Source organism: Nipponia nippon, unplaced genomic scaffold, assembly GCF_047370975.1.
Source record: "Nipponia nippon isolate SJK-2023a ecotype South Korea unplaced genomic scaffold, ASM4737097v1 scaffold_19, whole genome shotgun sequence".
Taxonomy (NCBI): domain Eukaryota; kingdom Metazoa; phylum Chordata; class Aves; order Pelecaniformes; family Threskiornithidae; genus Nipponia; species Nipponia nippon.
In genome coordinates this window covers 2422598-2447070 of record NW_028262335.1, presented here as the reverse complement: position 1 = coordinate 2447070, position 24473 = coordinate 2422598, and the positions used below count along the sequence as shown (strand labels likewise).

Here is a 24473-nt window from a genome sequence, read left to right as displayed (position 1 = left end):
TCAGACCTCATTCTTTCAGCCTTTCAGAGCTAAAACCAAGTCTCACGGCAGCGGTGGCTTTTGAGATGAAGGACTTGACTGAGCTGGGCTCCCCGCAGCTTCTCCACTAACAGGACTCTCGTTGTTGTTGCAGGTAAACGGCCACCTGGACTACATGAAGCAAATGGACACGATTCTAAAAGCGGTGGGCATTAAAACGAAGGGGTGTCAGCTGGAAGAGAAGGGCAGCAGCAGTCTTTTCTCCCCTCTAGCCAAGAAATCAGAGCGGGCAGCAGGCAGTGAGACTTGGGAAGAGGAAAACACCGTGCGAGAGGAGGATGCGGCTGACGGTGAGGCTCTCCCAGCCGGCCGTGCTCACCGCCAGGATTCCCCCAGCTGCCCCTTGGGAGAAACCTCGCTCCCCTGCCCAGGCTGCTCAAACAGCGGGGACAGCAAGACACAGGCAGCGGGCGAAGGAGCAAATTAGAGCTCTTCATGTTGGGCAGAGATGCCCAGCCAGCACTAAAACTGCTTCCAAAGCACCGTCCGTTGCACTGGGATCCCCAAAGGAGTGTCGGTAGAGCCCGCAGAGCTGTAGCTGCAGTTTTCAGCCCCTCCTGAGAGCCTGGAGCGTGGCACCGGCACGTCGCTGGATCGAAGCTTTCGGAGCAGCCGCCCACAGCATCTCCCACGGACGAGAAAGGGCTGATTCCTGCCTGAATCAGCATTGCTCCTCAGGAAGCGGTGGCACTTCCCTCCTCGCACAAACTGGGTTTATTCCTGAGGGAAGCAGCTGTCACCATCAGGCGCTGTGTCTCCGCTATGTAACTCTCGGGAAAGCAGGTGGCTCTGTGGGTATTTTTAAGCGTATCGTGGAGAGGAGCTCGTCACTAGGAAATTAAAAAAAACCCCTTTTTCCACCAGTGGTCGATTTGGTTTTTGCTTTTCACGTGAGCAGGTGCGTGGCAGGCTCTGCCTGCCCAGCTGTGTCCGTCCCAGCGTCCGCGCTTTGGCTCTGCTAAGCGGGGAGGCGAAAGGCTCGGGGTACCTGGCTTCTTTCCCCCATCTGCTGCTGGTTTGCTGCCAGGGCTTGGGCACTTTCCAAGCAACAAGGCTGTTTCCCTATCTGCAAGCTGAGGGCGATGAGTGTTCGAGGCCTCATTACTATTAGAAACATGCTTTGAGTCCCTAGGTGAAAGACAGCAGAAGAAACAGAGTGGGCTTTTTATGATTTATTACTTTGCGCAACTTCCTCCCAGGCTTTGCAAGCCAGCAACCCACAGAGACTTTCGTTTTGTGTCCCACACACATCTCCAGCCCTGAAAGCCCCCTCTAGATGTATTTTTTAATTGGCTTAGAATAAACCCAATACTTGGCATAGGATAAACACGAATCTGTTTGATTTCTACCTCCTTCCATAAAAGCGAATTGGCATCCTCTCCCTTCTCCCTTGGTCTCCAGCCGGAGGGAGGGACCCTGCTGTACATCCCCTGCCACGCAGAGCCTTCCAAACCCATACGGGATGGATCCACGTCTTCCATAAAAGGTCCTTTTCGGGCTGCTCAGCCCAAGAAAACGCAATCTAGCAGGAACACGGCAGGAGGATAAGCCTCCTCCTGAGCACATCTCTGTGGTTTTCTGTTCTAAAACAAGTGCCAGTTGGTATAAATACCTTCCCCCACCCAGGTCTGGAAGGTCTCGTTGACTCACGAGAAGGGAAAGAGTGCGATTTCGGTTCACCCGGAGTCCTCCTCCTCCCTCCCCGTCCCAGCAGCTGGTTTAATAACCACCTCTCCTTTCTTTCCCCAGCTTCCTGCAAACCTTACCTGCAGGTTATTTCTCACAGAGGTGAAAATGTGGCTGTTTCTGGGGGCGGCAGCATAACCTGGTAATGCGCAGCAGCTTCGGGTACGGTGCCCGGCTCTTCCTCTCCCCAGTTCCCACCGAGGGGGCCTCGGACCTGCTCGGCTCCGATTCTCAAGCGGCGCCTCGCTGCAGAGCGATGGGAGACGTCTCCGAGACAGGCTACGGCATCCCACTGCCGGTTTCGCCCGTCAGCATCGATGCCGCCAGCTGCAGGAATGGGATACGACTTCTCTGCCGCGTCAGAGGATCTGGCCACAAGCAAACACCGTATTACGAAGAACTGGCTCCGTGAGAGAGCGGCCTGTTATTGCTTTTGAGCACTTGGCTCGGAGAAGCGGCCGCTCTTTGTCCATCTCCTGAAGCCTGTGTCCGCTGACTCGGTCACCTTGCGGAGTTCATCGTGTATTTTTCTACTCCTTTTTAACTGGAGTTGCAGTCAAAGTATGCTTTTCTATAAAGCCATTTGTGGAAGATGTACATGTTTATCTTGGTGCTTGATACCAAACCCAAGCGATCTGTCCACAGATATGCGGCAGAAATGTATGGAACGGTTTGCTGTTTGAACCTGCGCTCAGTCCTGCGTTTGTTACGGTCATTCATCATCGACCGCTGGGCCAGCCACCGGTTCTGAGGGGATTTGTAGCAAGTAAATGTCGAGTTACTCATAAAACCACTCGTTGTTCAGTTCTGGAACATACGTGGGCAACGTGGAAAGAAAATGAATGAGCCTCGCTTGGCACGTGGCTGCTTCTCCCAGCGGCCGGCGTCCCAGGGACGCTGTGTATGCGTTTGTGTGATCGGGAGTGTGGGGAGCGCAAAGTCGTCAGCGTGAGCTGGGAAGCAGGCAGCAGGCTTGTGGGGAATGAGGCCAGGGAGGGCACGGCAACCCACCACCAACCCGCCTCTGCGTCTGAAAGGCACTTGAGGGAGAACTTGCTCAAAGCATTTGTTGTTTAATTTTTATTGAAGTGCCCACTTACCGTATTACTCGCTATTCTCTCTGCTTACGGCTCTGAGGAGGGGTGGGGGGCTGGCAGTGTCGTTTAAAAGACAATATTTGTTTAGATTCTTACTTGAAGGGGGGAAAAAGTGTATTTTCTAATTGCATCATCTAAAAATTGACGGATTGTCAGAGCAAAGTATGATGCTCATATGCCAAAAATAGGAAGCTGTAGGATGAAATCTAAAGGGAAGCTTATTCCGGTACTTACTACTGTCAGGATACCCGTAGAGCCACAAACAAGTCGAACACCCACACCCTTGCTGAATATCCAAAAAGCAGCAGTTGAACGTTTTGCATCAAATCCAATCCCCCGTAGCGCAGGCTGTTCGTGATTAAACGCCAGCGTTTCACTGTGTTGCAACTCCCTGCTTTCGCAGGAAACCGAGACCGATACAGACCAAATCAGGCGAGGAAATTAAACTCCAAGAAGACGTGATGTTCCGTGGAGTGAAGCAGCCCCAAACCTCTCGTCCGTGAGTCACGGGATGGGGTTTCCGCCGCTCCTCTGGGTGCGCGTGGTGAGACAGAGGCGATCTGCTGAGCTGCGTGAGTGGAAGCTGAAAACCGAGCCTTGGTTTAGGTTTAGGGAGACAAGGAAGAGCCTGGAGTCCAAGGTTCAGACTAACGGGAGATGAAAAGGCCATGAGAAGCAGCTCTCGGAGAAGGGTGAGGCAAAGGAGGGATGGAAAGAGAGTGAAACGAGGCAGGTTAATTCAGCAGTAAAACGTGGCTTTGCAGTGTTCAAACCTACCCGCAGAAGGGCTCGCTGACGACGTCTCCTCCAAGGAGATGCGCATCGCGTTTGAAGAGGGCATCGAGCAGCAACGCGTGGGCAGGGAGACGTCCTGCGGCAAATTGGCCCTCCGGAAAGTTCACATCGGGCTGGGGGACCCTTCCCAGCGCACAGAGGTCTGTAACCCCCCGTCGGCGTCTCCCCCGGCCGCAGCCCCGCGGCCACCCTCGCTCAGGCCACGGGGGTGCCCAGCTGCTTGCGCTGCAGCTCCGCGTCCGGGGGCTCCGCGTCGAAAAGGTTGAGCAGGCGGGCGTCGGGGGCCGGGAGAGCGGCAGGGCCGTCGGCGAGCGGCAGCAGGCCGTGTTCGTTCCCCAGCGCCCTGGAGTCAACCGAGTCGGTCTCGGCCTGCAAGGTGAGGACGTTCTTGAGGGAGGTGGCGGCGCGGGGTCCGCTGTTGGAGTTCCTCATGGAGAGGGAGATGGCGCTGGGACGGGGCTCCCCCGAGCGCCGGCAGCAGGGCAGGTATTTGCCCATGGCCCTCTTGAAGTCCCTCATGAAGAGCGGGTAGATGATGGGGTTCATGGTGCTATTGCAGTACCCGAGCCAGGTGAGCACGTCGAAGAAGCCGGCCGGGACGCAGCCGCAGACTGCCTGGCGGGGGGACACAGCAAGGGTTAGCAGTGCCTCCCACCGCAGCCCCGGTCCGGAGCTGTTTCCCAGGCATGCCCGACGTTTGCCTTTTGAAGGAGCCTTCCAAAACCCTTTTGAAGGGCTTTTCCTTGCCGTTGCTCCCTGGGGAAACTGTATCTTTGGCCCAAGAGGCTTTCCAGCAAGACCTGCAGGTGCCTAAGATTGAACGCAGCCGGATTCAAAGTGAAAAGCTTTTGAAAACCCGACACAAAAAACACCCTGTATGCGCTTACCTGCGTCACGTTGGTGACGAAGAAGGGGAGCCAAGCCACGAAGAACATGCCCAGGAGGATGCCCAGCGTCAGGCTGGCCTTCAGCGCCTTCTTGCTGTGCTTGTTGGCGAACCTCCTGCTCTCGCTGCCGGCCGCGGGCTGGCTCGGGGCCCGGGGAACCTGCAGCGGGAGACGGGGCAGTGAGCGAGCGCTTCTGCCTGGGCTGGAGCCGCCGGCACCGGCGCCAGCCTCCTGCCCCAGAAAAGTGGCGTTTGGTGCTGCAAATCCTGCCAAAACCCCGCCGTTATTGCCCTCGGCAGGAGGATGGCACACGCCGCGGCCCCTGAGCCATAAATCAGGAAGACGAAGCAATAGAAACCCTCAACATGGAGAGTACTTTTTTTTTTTACTGTAAAATAGGGGCTTTATCATTAAGACGCTTCTTTTATAGAAAAATCCAACTCAGTCAATGTTTTGGCGAGGATAAAGCATGCCCCAAAGAGGCAGCTCTAGCTGCTGCTGAGAGCAGCAAACTAACGATATTTTTAAAAGCAGGACGTCAAACATTTCGGCCTACAAATACCCTAACTCACTCAGTCCTCTATCCACTCTTGCAATCTAAAATTAAATTCTTATCTCAGCCCTCTGCCGTAATTAAGTGAGGCCCCGTTGCCACTCAGCTTCCTGCCCAAAAAGAGAAGAAAAATCTGGTTAAAAAGATGAAACTTGAGGGTTCCCGGGCTGGCCCCTCCTTGGGGGCTCACGCCGAGCCGCGTCGGGGCTCCCAGGGCTCCGCTGGGCCCTTTGCCTCCGCTGAAACCCGGCCGGCGGATGTTGGTTTTCCAGGGCAGAGCAAAGGCGGCGCTGGGGCCACAGGGTTGCGGCAGGTTGTGTTCGAGTCCAAAAACCTGGCATCTGGGGGGAAATTAAACATTTTATGATATTGTCTGTTTAGTCTTTGATTCTCGTTTTCCTTTGGAGGGTCTGGAACATCTCATCACGTGTGGGAGAGCGGGCCGGGTCAGAGAGTCCCGGCTCCTTTCTCAAAAGAGAAAGAACAACAAACTAAATCAAGGTATTTAAAGGCAATTAAGTTTGTCTTTTCCCTGTAGGATATGAGGTCAATAAAGCCTATTACGGGCAATTAAAGCTGTTAGATTTAGTGGCAATTACCTTCTCCTGGAGAAACACAAACACCTTTTGGTTATAAAAAACACACACGCTGCTTTAACCAGCAACCGAGTAAGGAGGTACCGTGCGGCGCCCATAATCAACCAGGTCACAAAAATAGAAGCTGGCTCTTCGAAATAAGGTGCTCTCCAGAATTTAGTATTTCCTATTATTTAAACTCCTTCTCCCCCATTTGCCTCACGCCCACCGTGGCCAAGATTTACGCGTGGAAAGTCAGATAAGATTAAACCGCTCTGGGAGGACGCTAGCCAAGAGGGGGGCGGAACTGCATTTATTTTGCGCTGCTGAGCATTTTTGCCCATATCTTAATTTATTTCTCTGCTTCTGCTCGTGCTGTTTCTGTGCTCCTGAGCAGCTGAAAAGCTGGGACAAGACCCGGGGCACCTCCGAGGACCCCGCGGAGCCGCCGTCCTCCCATCACGGAGGTGGATGGTGCCCAAAATCTCCCTGACTGCGGTCCGGTTGCCAACGCCCTTTGCCGCCTCCGGCTCCGAGGCCGTCCCGAAGGCAGAACCGCCCCAGGCACCCAAACCATGGGGGTCTGCAAGGAGCAACGTCCCTGCGGCCACCTTACCTGCGGCGTGGTCTCGTCGGTGGTGGCGGTGGCCACGTTGGAGGCGAGGGAAGCCACCTGCACCGCTTGCTTGCGGGCTGCCAGGAGGATGCGGCAGTAGGTGAAGGAGATGGCGGCGGATGGGAGGAAGAAAGTCAGGCAGGAGGCCACCAAGGCGTAGGGCAAGCTGACCAGTAGCCGGCACTGGTCCTCGTCCCCCCGGGAGGTGACGTTTGGGGACCAGACCTCAAATTCCAGCTCGTGCCAACCCATCTTGATGGGCAGGAAGGAGGCCAGCGCAGCCAAGGTCCAGGTGGCCAGGATGAGCCAGAGGGCTCTGCAGGAGGTCATCCGCAGCTTGTATTTGAGGGGGGAGATGATGAGCAGGTAGCGGTCCAAGCTGATGACGCAGAGGTTGAGGATGGAGGCGCTGCAGCACATGACGTCGAAGGAGTACCAGAGGGAGCAGAAGTCGCCCCGCAGCACCCAGCGGCCATAGAGCTGGTTGAGCATGGCCGGGGGCATGACCACCAGCCCCACCATCAGGTCGGACATGAAGAGGGACACCAGGAAGTAGTTGGAGGTGTTGCGGAGGGAGCGCTGGGTGACGATGAGGAGGATGAGGAGGAAGTTCCCTGCTGTGGTCAGCAGGATGATGAAGCAGAGGAAAGCGGCCACCCAGCTGCTCCCCACCAGCAGCGAGCGCTCCCCCAGCACGCTGGCGTTGGGGGCCCCCGAATCGCCCTCCATGAGGAGCCGGGCGGCAGGGCTGGCTCCGGAGCTGGGGGGACCTTTTCCGGCCGTGACCTGTGCTAGGTGATCATCGCCGGAGCCAGCTCCAGGGGAAGAAGCACCATCTCTCTCTCTCTCTGCTCTGTGTCCGTCCTCCTTTCTCCTCTCCTCCTCCTCCTCTCCCTCTCTTCTCCCACTCTCTCTTCACTGGTAATCCGGGCAGAGTGACATTCCCAGGAGCCGATCAGCAGCAGCAAGGTTCCCCTCCCCGTTACTCACAGCCAGGCATTTCCTTGTCCCTGCAAATCCCCCTGCACTGGGATGTCCCTGGACACTGCTTCTGGATGCTGGGGACGCTCCGGACACCGGGGAGGCTTGGGATGCGCTGGATGCTGGGATGCTCGAGATGCCAGGGATGCTCTGGATGGCGGGATGCTCTGGACACCGGGATGCTCTGCATGTGCTGGACCAGGGAATAATCTGGACCCCAGGATGCTCTGGATGCTCTCGATGCTGGGGTGCTCTGGACCCCAGGATACTTCAGATGCTGGGGATGCTCTGGATCCCAGGATGCTCCAGATGCTGGGGATGCTCTGGATCCCAGGATGCTCCAGATGCCAGGGATGCTCTGCACCCAGGATACTCCGGATGCCAGGGATGCTCTGCACCCAGGATGTTTCAGATGCTGGGGATGCTCTGGACCCCCGAGGCTCAGCTCTCGCCCCTCCAGCCGGCCTTGGCTACCTGCAGACCTCCGTCCCCTGGGGCAGAGCTCGGTGCCTGAGCTCTGCTGCTGCTGCAGCCAGAGACAGCGAGGAGAGGCAGAGCAGCCCAGAGGCGAGTACGGGGATGCTCCCAGCCAAGCTCGCCGTGAGGAGGAAGATGCCGCGCGCAGTGTGGGAAGGTGCCTCTCCCCTGGCAGAGGCGCGTGCGGGGTGCAGGGGTGCGTGCGTGTGAGCCTGGGTGGGCGCGTGCAGGTGCCAGCCAGACTTTTACCTGCTGCTCTGTGATGCACAGGAAAGGATGCAGAAATGCCGATTCGGAGGAGGTGGGGCCGGGGGGGAGAGGAGGAGATGAAATGAAATGCTAATGACAGCAGGGATCTGGTCGAAACTCCACAAAGTGGCAGCCAGAGAGTTCCCTTTTCTGCCTTAAAGAGACAGCCAGCACCGCGCTCTGCCTCCCCTGCGCCGGCGGCCTCTGCCAACGCCGGAGACCCCGCGCTCGCCCGCAGGTGCACAGCGGCCCCCGGGCCAGCAGCTCTGCGGCTGAGCCCAGCCGGCAGCACCGAGCGCGAGGCTCCGTCCTCCGCGCCAGTCAATAAAAAGCAAAATTTTGCAAAGCCAAATAAAAAGCAACAAAGCCGGCAGGCAATAGCCCACAGCTGCCTGCTCAGAAAGCAGCCAGAGGCAGGGAAAGGACTCGCTGGCTGATTTTCCAGCAATCTGCAGCCAGGGATGGAGGGTGCGAGCAGAAGCCAAGGAAAAGGCTGCACCCGCACCGGGACAGCCGGCGGTCTCGTCCCTCTGCTCCGGGGTTATTTGGCTGGCCGCCTTTGCAGGGGCAACCGCGGATGGACCCACGGCAACTTGCCCTTTGGCAAGTGGGAGGCAACGTGTCAGACAACCCAGCTGGCTTCTTCATCCCTTCTAGTTGAGAAGACACTTCTGAATCTTTAAGTGCTGTTAGGGATCCCATGCTACCCCCTCCGCGCTTCCGAGCCAACACCTCAGGGTGCTTGGCAGGGACTGATTTGGTTTTTTTAATTACCCAGCTGCCAAAAGTTTTTTTTTTTTCTTCCAACAAATGGCTGCAATTTCTGCTGGGGAGAGACCAGAGCCGAGGGCACCAACTCCAGCACAAACCAGAGCCGTGCGCGTGTCTCCGTTGTGCCCCCGGCACCTACCCCTGTGCTCACAGGGCCAGACACGGCCCTTTCCTCCCCGCGCTGCCCCCACAGCTCTTGTCAACGCGCTTCCCCTGGGAAGACGCTGCTGCAGATGTGTGGGCGAGCGCCAGCTGTGCACGCCGCACGTCCTGCTGCACCCCCAGGGTGGCTGCGCTGCCCCAGCTGCCCACCCCAGAACCGAAATTTGTCTCTTTACCAAGACCTACTTTTCTAATCACCTTTTCAACAACTTTGTTGTGCTTTTCTCAGTGGCTGAACGGGCAATTCGGGTCTCCGAGCAAGGGACAGGGGAGATGCACAGCAGGGCTCACCTCTCTGCATGGACACGGCCCAGACGCAGCCCATTGCCCTGCCAGGCTCTCCGTGCCTCTGGAAAGCCGTTCACTGGGAAACAGCTGCCGGCACTCGGACCAGGACAAGCTTTCCTGGGAGCTTGTGCACGGCATCTGCCCTCCCTCTGCTTCAGGCCCCTCTCCTTGGATGCTCCCAGCCGAACCTCCCCGGCCACCTCTGCGTCACCGCGTCCTGGCAGGCATCCCAGGGCAGAGCGCACACACGCGAGGCTCTGATCGCAGCAGGAGGTTTCTTCAGAAAAGCGCTTGCACCAGGAAACCCTCACTTCCTCGTCCCATCTGCTTGTTCCAAGCAAGAAAACCCACCCCAGGGCCACACTGCGGCAGCCTCCCCAGCTAGGATACATCAGTGCAGCAGCACAGATTTATCCCAGCTGGGGCCACGCTAGTGCTCAGCGAGGAAGTCGTGCCACAGCGCAAAGCCATGCTTCCTTCTCAGCCCTGCTGCACCTTAGCAGCATCTCAGTTTATCTCCAGAGCTTTTGCTTCAGAGGAGGAGATTGGATCAGGAGTGCGGCCTCCACAGCTGGGTACGTGGGAGGTTTTGTACGCTTGGTGTGGATGTGTTTGCTGGGGAAGTGAATCTGAATCGATCGAAGCAAAAATGTGTTAAAAAAAAAACCTGCCTTAAAATGAGGTCCAAATCCTACCGTTGCCCCTGCAAAAGCTTCTCTGCTCCGGCAGCTCTGCTGGCCTGTTTGTGCTCTCTCCCCTGCGCTGCGTTTCTGGACACATCTGCAGGGGATCATGGTTTCCACCAGCTCTGCTCTCCAGTACCACTAGCAGGGAAAGCAAAACCAGGTTGTCAACAGCCACCCAAGTGTCAACATGGCAAAAAAAGGGCTGGTGAGACGGAGCGAATAAAACTGGAAGGCTGAGAGGCCTCGGCGAGGACATCCAGGCAGTCTAGGGCTTAATGCAGCAGCCCCCAATAGTGCGATCTACTCTCGGGATCTCATTCCGTCCTTTAACTGGGATGGCTCCTTAGGGCAGGTTTTGGGCGGAGCCTGGCTAGCTACCTTGAAAAGATTTGTGTTTTCAGCTGCAAAACAGCCCTCCGCTGCCTGCCTCCACTGAAGCTCAGGTTGTGTCGAAAGGAGGTGGAGACACCCTGCTCCCAACACCCTGAACCGCGGCTCCCGGAGGTTACAGGAACCCCCCGCTAAATCCAGCTCTTGTTTTCACTGGACACCAATAAAAGGGCCACGTGAGGGTGGTCAGGGACAGCATGGCTTTCTCCACCTTTTCCTGGCTCTCTGGTGAAGTTCCCCTCACTGGGAAGACGCTTCGCAGCCTAAAAACATTATCTTAATGCACAGGACCCCTCCACCCCTGCCAGGGTCCCTCCTTGTCAGCCCTTCCCCTTCGTCGTGGCAATCGCTGCCTTAACGCAAACCCCCTCCCGCTTCACCACCCGGAGAGCTGCTCTCCGAACTCGCGCAGAGCCCCCGGAGCCTGGGGCTCAAAGAGCGGGGCAACGGGAGCCGGCCGCTCGCACGGCACAGCCTCCTGCCCCTCCAGGAGCAGAGGGGGCCCTCCCAGGGTCTGGCGCAGACAAGGGAGCATCATCTGATCGTTTCTGAGGGCACAACCACGCTGGGTGGCCAGGCGTCAGTGGGACCGGAGCTTTGCGAGGGCACGCTCTGCCCTGCCCGGGGAACGCTTGATCCAAACACCCTTGGAAAGAGCCCACTGGTTTTCAGCCAAGGCGCTTGGGTCCCCTCCTCACCCACGAAGGGATGTCCATGTCCGTGTCCAAGTTCGCCTTCCTCCACTCCAGAGGCACTCCTGGAGGCCATGAACATCTGGCTGCCACGAAACGCGCTGGATCAAGAGTGTCACCTAGTGGCAACAGAGCTGATAAAGGTTGCGTGATCCCGCAGAGACCCCACGCACTTCCCACACAAGTGGGACCAACAGCCCTTAAACCTCCCGGCTGCAGCAACGAGGGCCCTTGAGTGCACCCACGCCTGGGCGACAGCTGACATGCAGGCCCCCCATGTCCACATGCAGCCCATATGCTGAGTAGTTGGGGTCGGTTTTCCTTTTAATGGCTCTCCCTCCTCCTCCCAAATTGAATACAGCAGAAAGCTAAAGGGAACCACTGGTCTCCTGTGCCCTGCACCCTCCTGCGCTGCTGTCCCGTCTGGTGTCCTGCTGTAAACGGCCTCTCCCCCGTCAGCACTGAGGAGCCTACTGCCAAAAACCAGACAGGCATCAGAGCACTGAGAAATGGAAGTCAGAACTAATTTATTTAAGAAAAAAAAAAAAACAACACCTTGTAAAAAGGAGGGGGAGGCAACGATTACAAGCTCTGGAAGCTCTTGTCAGGACAGCGCCAAAGAAATCAGCTTTATACAACAGAGAGAAAGGGGTAGCAGGAGGGGCCCAGGGCCGTCCCCCCACCCCGAGCCTCCCCAGCCCTGCACGAGCGGCCCCCTGCAAAGGTACCTCGGCATCCCGGCACTCGTCCCCCTTCTCCCTCCACCACCGTTAAAGTGCAGCAGGGAGAGGGGGGAGAGGGGCTGGCTCCCGCCCAGACCACCCCAGCGCGAGCCTGCTCTTGGCCTTCCCCTGCGGGCCACGAAACGTGAAGCCCCAGCACCCGTGGCAGGATCCAGCTCCCTCGTCCCCAGGGAGCTACGTGGTGGCCCTGAGGACCGGCAAGGTAAGGGCTCTCACCACCACGGTTCCCAGCAACCTCACGCACGCAGCCCCAGAGGCAAACCCTGGGCAAAACGCTCCCCGAGAGCTACCTAACACGAGGGGGCTGAATTAAGATCCAGTGGGTGCCAGGAGGAGCAGCACGTCCACGCTGAGCCCACGTCTCCTCAGGCAGGCAGGGCAGACAGGAGGAAGAAGGGATGCGGCTGGTCCTGCACACCCCAGGAGAGACGTGGGACTGTGGAGGGGCTGCATCCCTTCTTCCTCCACCCCAGGTACTAGCCGTTTACAAGAGAAAAACCCAGAAGGACTCAGCAAGGGCTCCACAGCAGGTTCAGGGGCCTGCAGACAGCCCCTGGGGAGCCCAGCTCAGCTCTTGCTCTCAGCCGAACCCCCCTCGTCCAGGTTCCCGCTCCTCTCAATATATTATTACTATTATGTGCAAGTAGTTTTGCATCAGAAACCCCCGAGCCCTCCTCTCTTGCCCCTAGCTCCAGCCCCACGTCCGCCCCTCAGCCCTGCTTGTGCCTCAAAAAGTTCCTCCAGCCCCGGGGTGTCGTGGAGAGCAAAGCGTGAGGGTAGCTATTAGACAGGAAAGACTCCACCACCTCCCTCCCTCCCCAAGCCCCGGCCCTCTCCCTCGCACACACCCCCTGCCCGCGCCGCCGGCTGCAAGGACAGTCCGCGAGGGCCAGGTCACTCGTCGCCCTCCTCCTCGTGATGGTGGTGGCTGGAGGCGGGAGGTTCTTCCACCTCCTGTTGGTGGTGGGCATAGTGATGGGGGCTGGGACCTTCAGCGGGCATGTTCTCCTCTGCGTTCAGGTAGACGTTGAACAGGGCTCCCTCGTGGCTCGGCTCCTTCCCGCAAGCCTGGCAGCTACAGTGAAGTATCTTCTCCACCAGCTTGTCCACCCGGGGGATCTCGTCGTTGCCTGGACAGTCCAGCGTCACCTGGGTAGAAGGACGAGGACACAGTGGGTGAGCACGCAGGCTCAACGCCTGGATGACCTGCCCCGTGCCCTGCAGAGCTGGGGTATTTTAAGCCAGAAGCGGTGGCTCGCTGCTCATACGACAAACCTCCGCAGCCACTCTGCAAGGCAAGAGTTCTCTGGGAACGTCTCGCAAGGTCACAAGCTGCAAAGACCCGGGGAGAATGCACCGACTCAAGCGGGACACTGCTCCCAGGCATTACTGGCACAGAAATACGGGTGGCAACTGCAAAGGCCACCCACAAGACACGCTGCTGAGCATCTCAGAGAGCCTGCACTAAACCATCTGCCCAAACGTCTGAGTTGAAAGCAAAGCAGAGAGCTGAACCCAGCTCCCTGGGTGCCTAGGCTTGCCTCGGAGGCAGGGTTTACGGCTTTGCCAGGATCAATGGTGGCATGAAACTGTGAGGTCTGAGGGTGACTGGCAGATGGGCTGTGGGAAGCACTTCTGGACATCAAAGAAGGCAAAAACTCCCAAGTGGGAGGAGGCGACAAAGGGAGTGGTGAAGAAAACAGGCACGCGGGATGAGCACAGGGATGAATAATGCAGGGACTGACGGGGGATGCTTCTGCAAACAGAGTGATAAATGCATCATTCATCACAGCAGTCAGTTGCTTCCAGCAGCCTCTTCCACCCAGGCATCTCAAGACAGGGTACAGTCACCTGAGAGACACTCTGAAAGCAAACTAGGAGCGGGAAAACCTCAGGGAAGGAGAACAACTTGCCCTAAAGCGGTGGCAGAGCAGAGCTGAGAGCCCCTGAGCAAGGCCCCGCAGAAAGAGCCGTGAGCAGGCAGGGATACTCACGATTTCCCACATGGACTGGGCTGGCATGCAGGAGTCGCAGTGAACCAGGGACTCTGTGGACTGAGGGAAGGTGTTGGGGACGCTGTAGCTGAAACACTGTCCCAGACAGGCCCTGCGAAGACATCAGGAGGGATGAGGGCTCAGGGGAGGGGCCAGCTCTTCCCAACAAAGGCAGAAGGAGATTTGACCTTCCACTGAGACAGACAGAAGGCAGCCAGGCAGAGGCAGGACATCGTGCCTGGCTTCTTGTGCGAGTGACAGTCCCCAAAGCCACTCCGGTGCCATCTGCAAATGGAAATCGGCTGCATCCAGCTCTGCACTTAGGGTGGATCCATACCTGTTCTGGATGGACTTGGACTCGCAGCCGCTGTGCCCCACGATCTGGGTGATGTTCTTTGCCTCGCACCAAGCGCTCTTGTCCGGGAAGAGGGCAAGCTTGTTTATGGGGGGCGGTGCAGCCAGGAGCAGCGCTGGGAAGAGGGCACCAACCACGAACCATAACATCATGGCCAGCTCTGCCAAAATCCTACAACTGGAGACAGAGAGCAAAGCGTTAGCAGGAAAGAAAGCAGACAAGCCAGCCCATTTCTCCAACCCCCACGGCAGTTCTTGGCTGCAACAAGCACAGGTATGTCCCTCCAGTGTGTCGGTACTCACACCTCCCTCCGTGGCCACAGAAGCTCCCCAAAACACCGCACGGGGAGCGGGACATGCTGCACTGCCTCTTCCCTCTTCAAAAGCAGCTCTGGGGCAGGCAGACACCTGCATTACTTCTCCCAAGCTTTGTGCCAGGAGCAACAGCAGGCTTTTCATCATTTCCCACCCAAAGCTGGGCCGGGAGAAGTTTGCAAAACAAAAGCGTCACCACCACGGGCCGAGCCAGGCTGGAGAAGTCACGGCTCGCACAAATGTTTTTATTTGAGGAAGGAGCAGACTTCCCCACTTCCTTTTCTCCCACTTAAAAAGCCAAAGCCGGCCTTGCTGCAAGCCTTCCCAGAGAAAAGCGACGGCTTTCCCGGGAAAGAAAACCACTCTTCTCCTAGAAATGCGCAGCAGGTGTCGCTGCAAGGCAGCAGCAAGCAGAGAGACGTGGAAACCTCAACTCAGAGGCGAGAAACCTGCAGAAACCACCAAGACGGCATTTATTTTTATAGAGCCACTCGAATTCAGCGAACGGTTACGCTGAGGACGGGAACCCAGTCTGCAGACAAGGGGGGGTCCTTTTAATACCAAGCATAAACCTCGCTCGCAAAGGTGGTCGGCCGAGAAGGTTACTTACCACCCCCAGAGAAATCCCACGCAGGGTTTCCTTGCAGGCCAGCTGTACTCCTGAGCCAAGGTGCCTGCATTAACACTCCCAATCACTGGGGAAAGGCAGATGGAAAAGCATCATAGAAATAGGGAAATTTTTTCCTTTGTGGGGTTTGGATGGAGTCATAGTGAAAGGCAGACATTTATACTTTCTAAAATATTTGTTAGAAGCATGTTATTTGTTATTTCCTTCTATTTACTTATCCAGACGAAGATCCAAAGCCCACACTGGAAAGACTCCTGTTGATTCCCATGGCTCCTGAGCCCAGCCCTCTAACGCTTGCCGGGGAAGGAGAGGAAAATGCCTTGTTTATCAGACGCCGGTGTCAGCGGCAGCTCTGCGCTGGGGACTCCCAGCTGGGCGTTCCCCCGGTCACTCGGTCTATCCGCACAGTCCTCACCAACACATCCTCGGCTGGAGGACCACCACGGTGATCTAAATGATTGAGACGGCCTACTAAGCACCTCTCACAGCTCCAGCTCCGATATTTTAAGGTCACTATGGGGCAGAGGGTTTTGGCCTGTTACTGAGCCCAGCCTCCTGGATCTGAATCAAGAGAGATGCTTCCCCACCCTCCATCCCAAGGAACCAGAAAAGGGCATCCTCATTCCCTGGCCCCGGGATCTCTGGAGGAATCAGGTGGGGTCTCTGCGAAATCTTATTTCCTGGGGATACAGGAACCATAATGGTATAACACAGCAACACCTTTATAGCCCTGGCTTCCTAATCCTCCCAGCACGCGTTCATGCGAATCCCACAGGTCCCCGGTGAGAATACCTGCACAACGCAGGGTTTGCAGGTCTTGGTTTGAGATAAGCAGAAGGTTTTAGCCCCTGAACTTGAACTGCTGTTAATGACAGCGGTGTGGTTAAATACATTGGTCCAGAAGACAACTCTTAGGGGTCACTTCTGCTCCCTGAATTTTTTTTGCATTTCAGTGGGGGAATTCTGCAATTTCTGCTAAGAAGAACACGGCTAAGCTGCACACACACACACTTGGTTTGCTTGGTTTTCTGAAACGAGCATCACTCATTCCTCAAATGCCAGCAGCTCCATGCTGAGGAATCCCGCTCCCAAAGGCAAGTCCGAGATCAGAGCTGGGATGTGACCCAAACAGCAATCACAGCCCCCCAGGGAACAGCCGAAATTCCTCTGGAGTCAGCACACAAGTTCACTTCCACATGCCCGATTAGAGAGCAATTTCCTTCTTTCCAAAGAAAGGTGGTGGCTGGTTTTTTTCCAGGTTTCTGTGCATCTCTACCCAGCAGCAAAGAGGCAAACATTTCTGTCTGTGCTGACAGCCCGGCTTCCCTGGGACCTTTTTCTTTTCCTGGAGGGAGGTGTTCAATAGAGAGGTGTTTCTGCAGCGCTGGTCGGAGCAGACCCATTGCCAGAGGCATGAAGGATCATCCCGAGCATCTGGGCTCCTGTCTCGCTCCAATACCGAGAGGAAGATGAGTGAGGTTGTGCTCTGCTAAAGCACAGGACCTGGCCTGGATTCAGGAAAGCACTTAAACATATGCTTAAGCCCTCTCCTTTCCTGAGCAGGGATGTCTTCGTAACCAGGGCCCCTAGCAGCACGGCCGCTGGTCCGGTTCGCAGTGGGGCAGCTGGCGAGCAGGGGAACCGGGTACCTCTACAGAGCTGGAGCAATTGCAGCTTTACCCCATTCTTCAGGGCACTCGGGTGCTGAGCACTGCTATCCTCCGCTGATGTGAAGAACAGGCCACATCCACACGGTGTTTTCCTTCTCCCAAGAATGCCCTGGAACCCGCAGGGCCGCATTTCTAGTAAGTAACAAGGTTTATGCCAGTGCCTAGGAAAACATCTGATGCAGCTGAGTTTGGGAGGGAGCTGGGACTGGAAACAGCCCGCTCGCAACCGCAGCATGTTCGCTGGCATAGTTCAAACCAGTCATGCGAACAGAGCTGCCACTAAAACCATTCATCTGACAGCAGCCACAGGGTCCGAGACAAAAGCACCGTGTTCCTTCTCCCCCCGGCTGGGAAGGGGAGGGAAAAAGGAAGACAAGGCACCCGAGCAGGTTTGCAAACTCCCGATTAAATAAAGGCATTGAGCACATTCCTCCGTGACAAGCTAAATTACACGTTGCAGCCCCTAAAGGAACAAGTGTGTGCTCCCCGGCGCTGACCCCGGCCCTGGCCTGCCAGCGGGGGCAAGCACTTCCCCGCACACAGGCGCTTCTTTCTCTTCTCTGCACCGGGGCACATTTTTTTTCCTGCTAGTCAAAGCTTTTCAAGCAGAAAGTTCAGCTCCGTTCCAGCAGACCCATCAGCCCGTGAGGGTCTCCCCCCTCTCCCTCTGCAGGGAACCGCATGGCAGCTCCCTCCGCCATCCCTTCAGCACGCATTTGAGAAATCAAATGACTCAGCCCCTGAGCCTGGCACATCCCGGACTCCGGAGACAAACAACTTCTCAGCACACGCACAGCTGCAGCCTCGTGGTGAGCGGCCCCGCAGCCCTTTTCCAGCCTGTCCCCATGCCCGAGGAGCTGGGGGGCAAAACGTCCAAGGCTGACGGGTCTCAGCTGTACCAGCTCAGCAGCCCTTCGAGGCCCGGAGAGCCCGGCAGGAGTCCTGCTGACGGCTGAGCCTCCCGTGAGCCCGGTTTTGAGATCTGGTGGTAGCACGCTCAGATGTTTTTTGTCACCTAGAAGAGCTCCTTCCTCTCATCCCGGCAGTCCCGGGGACTCTCAGGAGTCCCGAGAGCAGGACAGTCCCCGCCAACGCCTGGAAGCAGCTGGGAAAATCTACATCGTTACATGGGCTGGAGGACAATCACGGGAATTACCTCGGAGGCCACGTTCCCACCATCCAGCCCACAGCTGTTCCCGGCCATTTGGAAACCAAACACTTCTGGAGGAAAGTAAAAAAGATCTAATCAGTTTTACCCTCTTTTTCCAGTGGGAAGTTTACACCCTAATACAAGACAAGCCTGCAGGTGGACATGGGGAACATTTCATGACTAGTTTAATATATTTATAGGTATTTTTCTTATCCAAGGTCTTGCAATTTTGCCAAACACATAAAAACACAGACACAGGTATATTGTGCTTATGGCCACACACGCAGCATCCTAGGTTCTGAGAGACAAGAAACCTCTAAGCTTTACAAACATTGCTTAGCCAAGGCTCAAAGCCTGCGAGTACAGCACAGAAATAGTGTCAGCTCCATGCTGTAGCTAAGGAAAATGAGGTACGAGGCTGGGAAATGGCCTTACCTCAGTGCCTAACTCAGTGATTTAAGTCCTCGTGTGAGATGCCCGAGATCTCAGCGAGACGGACGAGGCGAAGGTTTCAGCTCCTGGTCTGGATCAGAGCTGGGACCTCCACCTTCCTCTCCTGCCTCCCTGGACACACGGCTGTCCTGCCCGACGGAGCCAGCTTCCCGCCCAGCCTGGCTCTCAAGCTACACCACGCCAAGCTGCCAAGAGCAACCCCAAGATGGTGTTAGACATGAATCACAGCAGTACCAGGTCCTGCCTTTGTGTTCCAACCAGTTATTTGTGCCATTTTGCTGAGAAAAGCTGCTGCATGGCGCCGCCGGGAGAAAAGGAGGCCCCAAAGACGCGCTGCTGAGTGCACTGCTCCGTGCCTCAGTTTCCCTGCTTGTAAGACCAGAGAAGGGGAGCGCCGTACGCTGAGTGAGCTGACGGGTGCAGAGAGAGCGGGAAAGCATGGGGAGGTCTTTGGAACGCCAGACTTCCTTCGAGGGAAGAGGCTGCCCGGGGCAGGAGGGGAGGGACGGCTGCCAACAGCCCTCGCCCCACACGATGCGGCGCGCGTTCCTGGACGGGAAGGTGCTCGGGGAAATGCCGCGCTGCAGGGCAGGCGGGAGTCAGGCCGGGACATCGCTGTGCGGTGGGGAAGTCATGCAAGGACACCGTGCTGCAGGGCAAGGTGGGATGGCTCCTGTGCGTGGAGGTGGCCAGGAGCGATCCCTCTTGCAGGCAGCTGTAAAGACTAAAAGGCAACCGATTATTTAGGCACCTAGAAGGAATTAAAGCCACAGTACGTGTCTGGTTTGGTGGCAACTGGAAAGAAACATGTACCTGTCCCAGAAAGATCCAGGGCATGGGTCTCCTTAGACACAGGATTTTGTCTATACAGTAACTTCTGAATACTACAGGGAATTGCCTCTTAGGAATCTGAACTCAAATAATATTTGCTTACATGGAACAAAAAATATTATATGCCAGCATTATTAGCAGCAAAAGTTTAAATTTAAACTGCGAAAACCTCAAGTACTAAAAAAAAAATATCAAAACAACTGATTTTATTCAATACTTGTCCTTATTCAATATTTCCCCCTTTTTTGAAATTTGCACTTAGCTAAAAGTTTACATTTTTCAATTTGGTCGCAAAAAAACCAAAGTACAACATTCTTTTGGGGACTCTACTGCTGTGCCTGCAATAGCCCAAATTAATCTGATCGCTGTCACGACAATATCGCCAGGGGAGAGGGAAGAGAACTATGCACTGAAAATGTCTAGGGATAATTCTTCAGAAGAGCAAGACAGATGAGTCCTTAACTGAACACAGAAGTCTCTTCTGAGCTGAGAGCTTCAGTCTTGCTTTGCTGAGCTGCACAATCTGGGAAGAAATGACAAAAAAATAAAATGGGAACTACCACAGGAAAACGTTTGATATTTAACATGCACAAGAATCAATCCTAAAAACTTTTTGATAATGGAGCAAAAGCTGTGTCATTTCTCACTGTGCATCTGGCTGTCTCTGCTCCTATCAAAAGCAGGAGATGTTAGAGCTTCCCTTTCCGTAACATATTAATTTCCACTCAAACATGGTTGGGCCATTCACAGAAATAAAGCAGAAATAGAGAAAAGCAGTGCAGCATTTTTAAAGCCCTCTCCCCTCCCCACTTTGGCCAGAATTTCAAAAGACTTTGGTACATTGGGAGTTTAAATCTGGCTTCTCGACCATGTACTGAGCACTTGAGAAACTCATTTTTTGCAGCTGGAAAAATATCCAAGCTCCTTTACCTACAAAAGTCATTGGAAAGCTACCTATGGACTTAGATAGGCTTAGAATGGGGTCCTGAAGGAGCTCTGCTGGAAAAGGGACACACTAATGGCCTGTGGAGGAGGCAAGAGTAATATAAACAGTTTCTGGTAATTTATTTCAATTGCTCAATTCCTTCAGCATTAAGAACAATCACGGGCAGGAAAATGCATCAACCTAAAGCACAGGAATACATCCTGGCCCCACGCTACCCTCCACTCCCTCTCTTCTTCAAGCACCTGCTCAAAACGTGGGGCTCTGCAGCCCCTTACAGCAGCGGGGCAAGCGGGATGGGAGCAAGGATCAGCCCTGTTGGGGACCTGGAAAACAAGCCCGGTACTAGCCACCAGCAGCTGGTGGTTTTGGGGAGCAGCGGGACTGGGGTGCCTTGGCAAACTGGGAAAAGGGAGAGCGTACAGGCTCTGTCTGAGACCCCGCACAAGGAAGGACTGGTCTGCCACATGCTTTGGCTAGAACAGTCCCCAGCGGTAGGTCGTATCCGAGTGCATTGCAGATAATATGAGAAATAGGCACTTTCAAACACAGCTGTTAGCAGCATTTCAGCCAGAGGCCTTGCTCGCATGTCTGGACCTGAACGAGGCTCGACTCCCTCCTGCGTTTCCCCTGGAGCTGGTGTTTCCCACACAGCCGTCCCACGGGCTCGCTGCCGCAGAGCAGGCAGGCAGAGCCACCCAGCACGGGCAGCGCTGCCAGCCTGGCTGGGGCTGAGGGCATCGGCTGGAGCTTTGGCCACACGGGAGGACCCTAAGTGTCCAAATGTGGACCGTGGATCCAAAACCCTTTGAAAATCCCATGCAGTAACAGCGACTGCTGCCCTCCAGCTGGGCTGCTTGCTCTAAAGCTGCCCCTGACCCCCGCAAGCAGCAGTTTCCCACGCAGCGTGGAAAGGGGCTGTCTTTTCCTCCACCACAGCATCGCTAATCCAGAGCCTGACCATTACCACTCGCCGACGGCATCTCCCAAAGCACCTGGCTCACTCCAGAGTGCACAGTCACGCTATTTCCCCTTGCAACTGAAGCTACAGCCTCTCCCCTCCTTTTTCGGTGAAAAAAGCTTTCACGGGGCCGGCGGTAAAATCCGCACCGCCTCTGGGAAGGGTCCCAAGAGTCGTTCGCTTTTACCTGTGTTTGATTTGCACGCAGGCACCAGCGATTTCCCCAGGGAGCGCTTCTCCCAGCAGGCCCAGTTCTGCTTTCACTTAGAGTGAGGTAAACTGGGACCGGCTCCTCTGAATGACTCCACTGGTGCAAATGAGATCAGAATCTGGCACCGCTCGTCTTACTCAAAACAAGCATAACTGGAACCAGATAAAACCAGTTCTAGTACATAGTGGCCACCAGGATTATTATTTTTTTAATTTAGCACACACGCCGCATAAGGCCATCCTGCAGTCAGAGATGGGAGTTGTCTCAAATGCCAACCACGCTGGCTTTCGGCTTGCTCGGTCATTCATTACCAAACTTGCATAAAAAAATCAAGCCCTGTCCTACGCAGCGGGGTTGCGCTTGCAGGATCAGGTTCCCAGCTGCTGGAGCAAGAGGTGGAAAGAGGGAAGGAGAAAGGGGTTTGCGGCCGAAGCTGCAGATCTTTCGGAGACGGTGCAGGATCCTTCCTGCCATTTCCCTCTCCCTTTACACCCGCTTGGGCCATATCCTGGCCACAACAGCAGAAATCCAGGCGACCTGAGTCCTGTTTTGCCCTCTTTTTTAATCTCTGCTTTACACTGCACCAGCCTTCTCAGTTTTGACGACATAAAACCCAACGCCTGTGTTATTTACCCACAGCACTGACTGCAATATCTCCAATACCGAAGCATAAAAACACATGTGACTGCGGGGCCAGAGGCTTTGGGGGGTAACGCAACGGCTCGCAGCCCGGTTGGTATTTTCAATTGCTACCAGACGTGCTGGGGGCTGACCTCACACTTGACATTTAGACAGTCTCTCCTAAAACTGCAGGATCAGGCCCAGTAACCACAATGAAATCAAACCGTGAACCGAATGCCGGTCTTTTCCCCTCTCTGGACAAGTCGTCTGAGCTCTGTAGCAGAGAAGGAGGAGGCTTAAGCCACATCTGAGCGAGTGACCAAAGCGAGGGCCCGATCCTGACACCATTTCCAAAGCTCAACTCCAAAAGACTGAAATCTTGGCTGGGATGGGGGTAGTGTCCCAGCGTAGCTCCACGACTGGTGGAAAGAAGTGTTGGGTTGCTCCATTCCCACCATCGGAGCTAATTTACACCCAGGAAAGCCCTGGCCCCCACCGCCCCTTGTCGCTCCCTCCCTAAACAGCGCTGTGCGAGAAACAAAGGTCTGGGAAACGGCAAGCACAGCTCCTGCCAGTGCTAACGGGAGGCGCGGAGGACAGACCACCCCTCATTCCCACTCCAGTCCTCCCCCAAAAGGACGATTTTATCAGCCGCTCAGGTTTTTAAGAGTCTGGTTTGAGCGGCTGAGAAGTTTCTTTGCCCTAAGCCGTGCTGGACCCACCGGCACTCTGGTCCTCGCTTTATTGCAGGGGATCTCCGAGCCTGGGTGACTACAGAGGAGGTTTGTTTTTTTTTTCCAGCAGACTTCAAAAAAAAAAAGAGCAGGAGCAAGGCCCTAGGACGGAGCAAGTCCCCAGCTCTGCCTGCCCCGCGGTCGCTGCAGCTACGATACGGGAGCCGGAGGAGGTATTGCTAACGCTTTCCTGGGAAGAGCACAGAGCTCGGGGAGGAATAACCGCCCAGGAGCTTACTCCGCTTCTCGGGCAGGTTTCCCACGACCGTACCAGCTGAACACGACCTCGGCAATGCCAACACACACCGCAAGCAAAGTTACTCCAATACGGGCAGGCCTTTAAGGCTACTTTAAAAGCAGTTTGGCTTGGGGCCCAATCCTGCGCTTCCTGGGCACCCAAAACTCCCTCCAGCTTGACTGTTTTCCTTGCTCCGGAAAGACGACCGGGCACTCGGGAAGACTTTGCTCGTTCACCCTCTTTGCAAGACCGCAAACTCCCCAAGCTGGAATTCAGCGCAGAGAGGTCAAGCCAAGAGCCCGGATTCTTCTCAGGGCTGTTTGCAAACACTTGGGATTTTTATACTGAAGGCAAATTCCATTTCCCATCCTGCGGTTTGCAAATTTGAGGCAAGCTGCCTTTTTCGAGATGGGAGACTGCCTTTGAAAAGCAAAAGTGCCCATTGTATACAGCTGATTTTTGGCTGGTTGGACATTGCAAAGAGGACATTAAGTTCTTAGGCTAAAAATACAAGGGAAAATCTGGGCCTCGCCATATCACTAGGCTGCAGATTTTTCCCAAAAAACCCCACATGGCAAAGCCATGGTGCCCCGACTCCACAAACACTTCACACAGGCTCAGTTTTGAATTTGATGGGGTTAATCCTACACGTAAAAGTCAGATTGCGGAGCAGAGCGTAAGTTTCTCGTAAGAGTGCCTGTGTAAGAGAAATGTTAGTAGGCAATAAGGGATTGTCCGGATCAACTTTAATGCAGCCTGAAAATGAGCTAAAGCATGCTCTGTCCCCAGAACATCGCTCAGAGAAAAAGAGAAATCCCCACTGTGCATAAAACGCAGAGATTATTCTATAGAACAAGTAAGAATTGCCGCAAGTACTTAGACAAAATGAAATACTATGTCACGACTCAAGAAACAGGTAGAGCTATATCAGATACAAGCCTTTGTAATACTCCAGTAAGCACAAAAGCTATTTGCAGGATACATAGACGTAAATTCATCCCCAGTGCAAACTTTTCAAGTAAAAAAAGCTTACTGCCTTTCCATCAAGAAAACCTCCTTCCTTTATGATGCCCGAACTACTACACGTCCCCTGGCGTTGCAGTTCATCGATAAACTGAACGTTCCCGTTCTTTCCTCTGCACTTTTGTTCGAAACCCGAAATCGATGGGAAGGACTCTGTACCACAGATGTGCAACCGAGCGAGCGCGGCTCCCCATATCCTATTCTTTTATTTTATTTGAGCAAAAGCGGCGGTGGAAATAGTTTAACGATTGCACAGCAGATCCCCCGAAGTCCGCCTCATCTGCAACCGATTTCTGCCCGTGGCAATACTCTCATCCTCCCGGCCATCAATCACCCGGGGGGGAGAATGGAAGGGAGAGGAAAAAAAAGAGGCGGAAAATCTGGTGCTGATCAGCGGCGGGGAAAAAGCAGCAGGTCCGCTCCGTTTCGGGGCGTGCAGGGGGGAGAGGGGGGGCAGAGACAAAGCCGAGGGGTACTCACCACCCAGGCGACGGCGGGCACATCCCATGGGGTCCGGGGCCGCGGGCGGCGGCGGGCGGCTACAGCCCCGCGGTGCCCGGCGGCTGCCGCATCCCCGGCGCCGCGGCCCCCGGAGGCGCGGGGCGGGCGGGGGCCTGCCGCCTCCCGCCTCCCTCCCTCCCTCCCTCCCTCCTTCCCCCC

General features: G+C 55.5%; 3 protein-coding genes across 9 annotated transcripts in view; 1 reads left to right on the top strand and 2 right to left on the bottom strand.

The window, feature by feature from the left end:
- The window catches only part of TMCO4 (transmembrane and coiled-coil domains 4), a 40776-nt gene extending 39618 nt beyond the window's left edge, over positions 1 to 1158 (top strand). For 3 of the 4 annotated variants that reach the window (XM_087755631.1, XM_087755629.1, XM_087755630.1), the window contains one exon: positions 134 to 1158. In XM_087755631.1, coding sequence (XP_087611757.1) covers positions 134 to 466 — 333 coding nt within the window. In that variant the 3' untranslated portion in view covers positions 467 to 1158. The remainder of the gene's footprint in view (positions 1 to 133) is intronic. The other variant, XM_087755632.1, reaches the window with a different exon arrangement.
- HTR6 (5-hydroxytryptamine receptor 6) lies at positions 1032 to 10220 on the bottom strand. 3 transcript variants are annotated; one of them, XR_015704364.1, is made up of 6 exons: positions 6249 to 10220; positions 4505 to 4663; positions 4180 to 4232; positions 3600 to 3986; positions 1806 to 3405; positions 1032 to 1167 (listed from the first exon to the last, which is right to left on the bottom strand). XR_015704364.1 is itself a non-coding variant. In XM_087755636.1 (3 exons), exons 1-3 carry the CDS (start codon positions 6975 to 6977, stop codon positions 3813 to 3815), a joined length of 1308 nt encoding a protein of 435 aa, XP_087611762.1. In that variant the 5' UTR covers positions 6978 to 10220; the 3' UTR covers positions 3674 to 3812. The 3 variants fall into 3 exon arrangements, 1 of the variants encoding a protein (XP_087611762.1); XR_015704365.1 differs by lacking the exon at positions 1032 to 1167 and adding an exon at positions 1408 to 1561; XM_087755636.1 differs by lacking the exons at positions 1032 to 1167; positions 1806 to 3405 and having other exon boundaries at positions 3674 to 4232.
- Positions 10221 to 11447: 1227 nt separating this feature from the next.
- On the bottom strand, positions 11448 to 24427 carry NBL1 (NBL1, DAN family BMP antagonist). Of its 2 annotated transcripts, XM_087755645.1 has the most exons (5): positions 24294 to 24427; positions 14961 to 15045; positions 14019 to 14213; positions 13682 to 13793; positions 11448 to 12836 (listed from the first exon to the last, which is right to left on the bottom strand). In XM_087755645.1, the coding sequence occupies exons 1-5, from the start codon at positions 24319 to 24321 to the stop codon at positions 12582 to 12584; spliced, it is 675 nt and encodes a 224-aa protein (XP_087611771.1). In that variant the 5' UTR covers positions 24322 to 24427; the 3' UTR covers positions 11448 to 12581. The 2 variants fall into 2 exon arrangements, with proteins under 2 accessions (XP_087611771.1, XP_009461665.1); XM_009463390.2 differs by lacking the exon at positions 14961 to 15045.
- Positions 24428 to 24473: the final 46 nt, after the last annotated feature.

What these genes read in the sequence shown, in the direction of transcription:
- NBL1 (XM_087755645.1), bottom strand. Translation starts at nt 24,321, where the DNA reads ATGGGATGTGCCCGCCGTCGCCTGGGTG. An exon ending in TGCCCGCCGTCGCCTGGGTG is followed by an intron (nt 15,046 to 24,293) that starts GTGAGTACCCCT and finishes GCCTTTCCCCAG; the next exon opens with TGATTGGGAGTGTTAATGCA. An exon ending in CCCAGTCCATGTGGGAAATC is followed by an intron (nt 12,837 to 13,681) that starts GTGAGTATCCCT and finishes CCTTCTACCCAG; the next exon opens with GTGACGCTGGACTGTCCAGG.
- HTR6 (XM_087755636.1), bottom strand. Translation starts at nt 6,977, where the DNA reads ATGGAGGGCGATTCGGGGGCCCCCAACGCCAGCGTGCTGGGGGAGCGC. An exon ending in CCGACGAGACCACGCCGCAG is followed by an intron (nt 4,664 to 6,248) that starts GTAAGGTGGCCG and finishes CTCCCGCTGCAG; the next exon opens with GTTCCCCGGGCCCCGAGCCA. An exon ending in TCGTCACCAACGTGACGCAG is followed by an intron (nt 4,233 to 4,504) that starts GTAAGCGCATAC and finishes TCCCCCCGCCAG; the next exon opens with GCAGTCTGCGGCTGCGTCCC.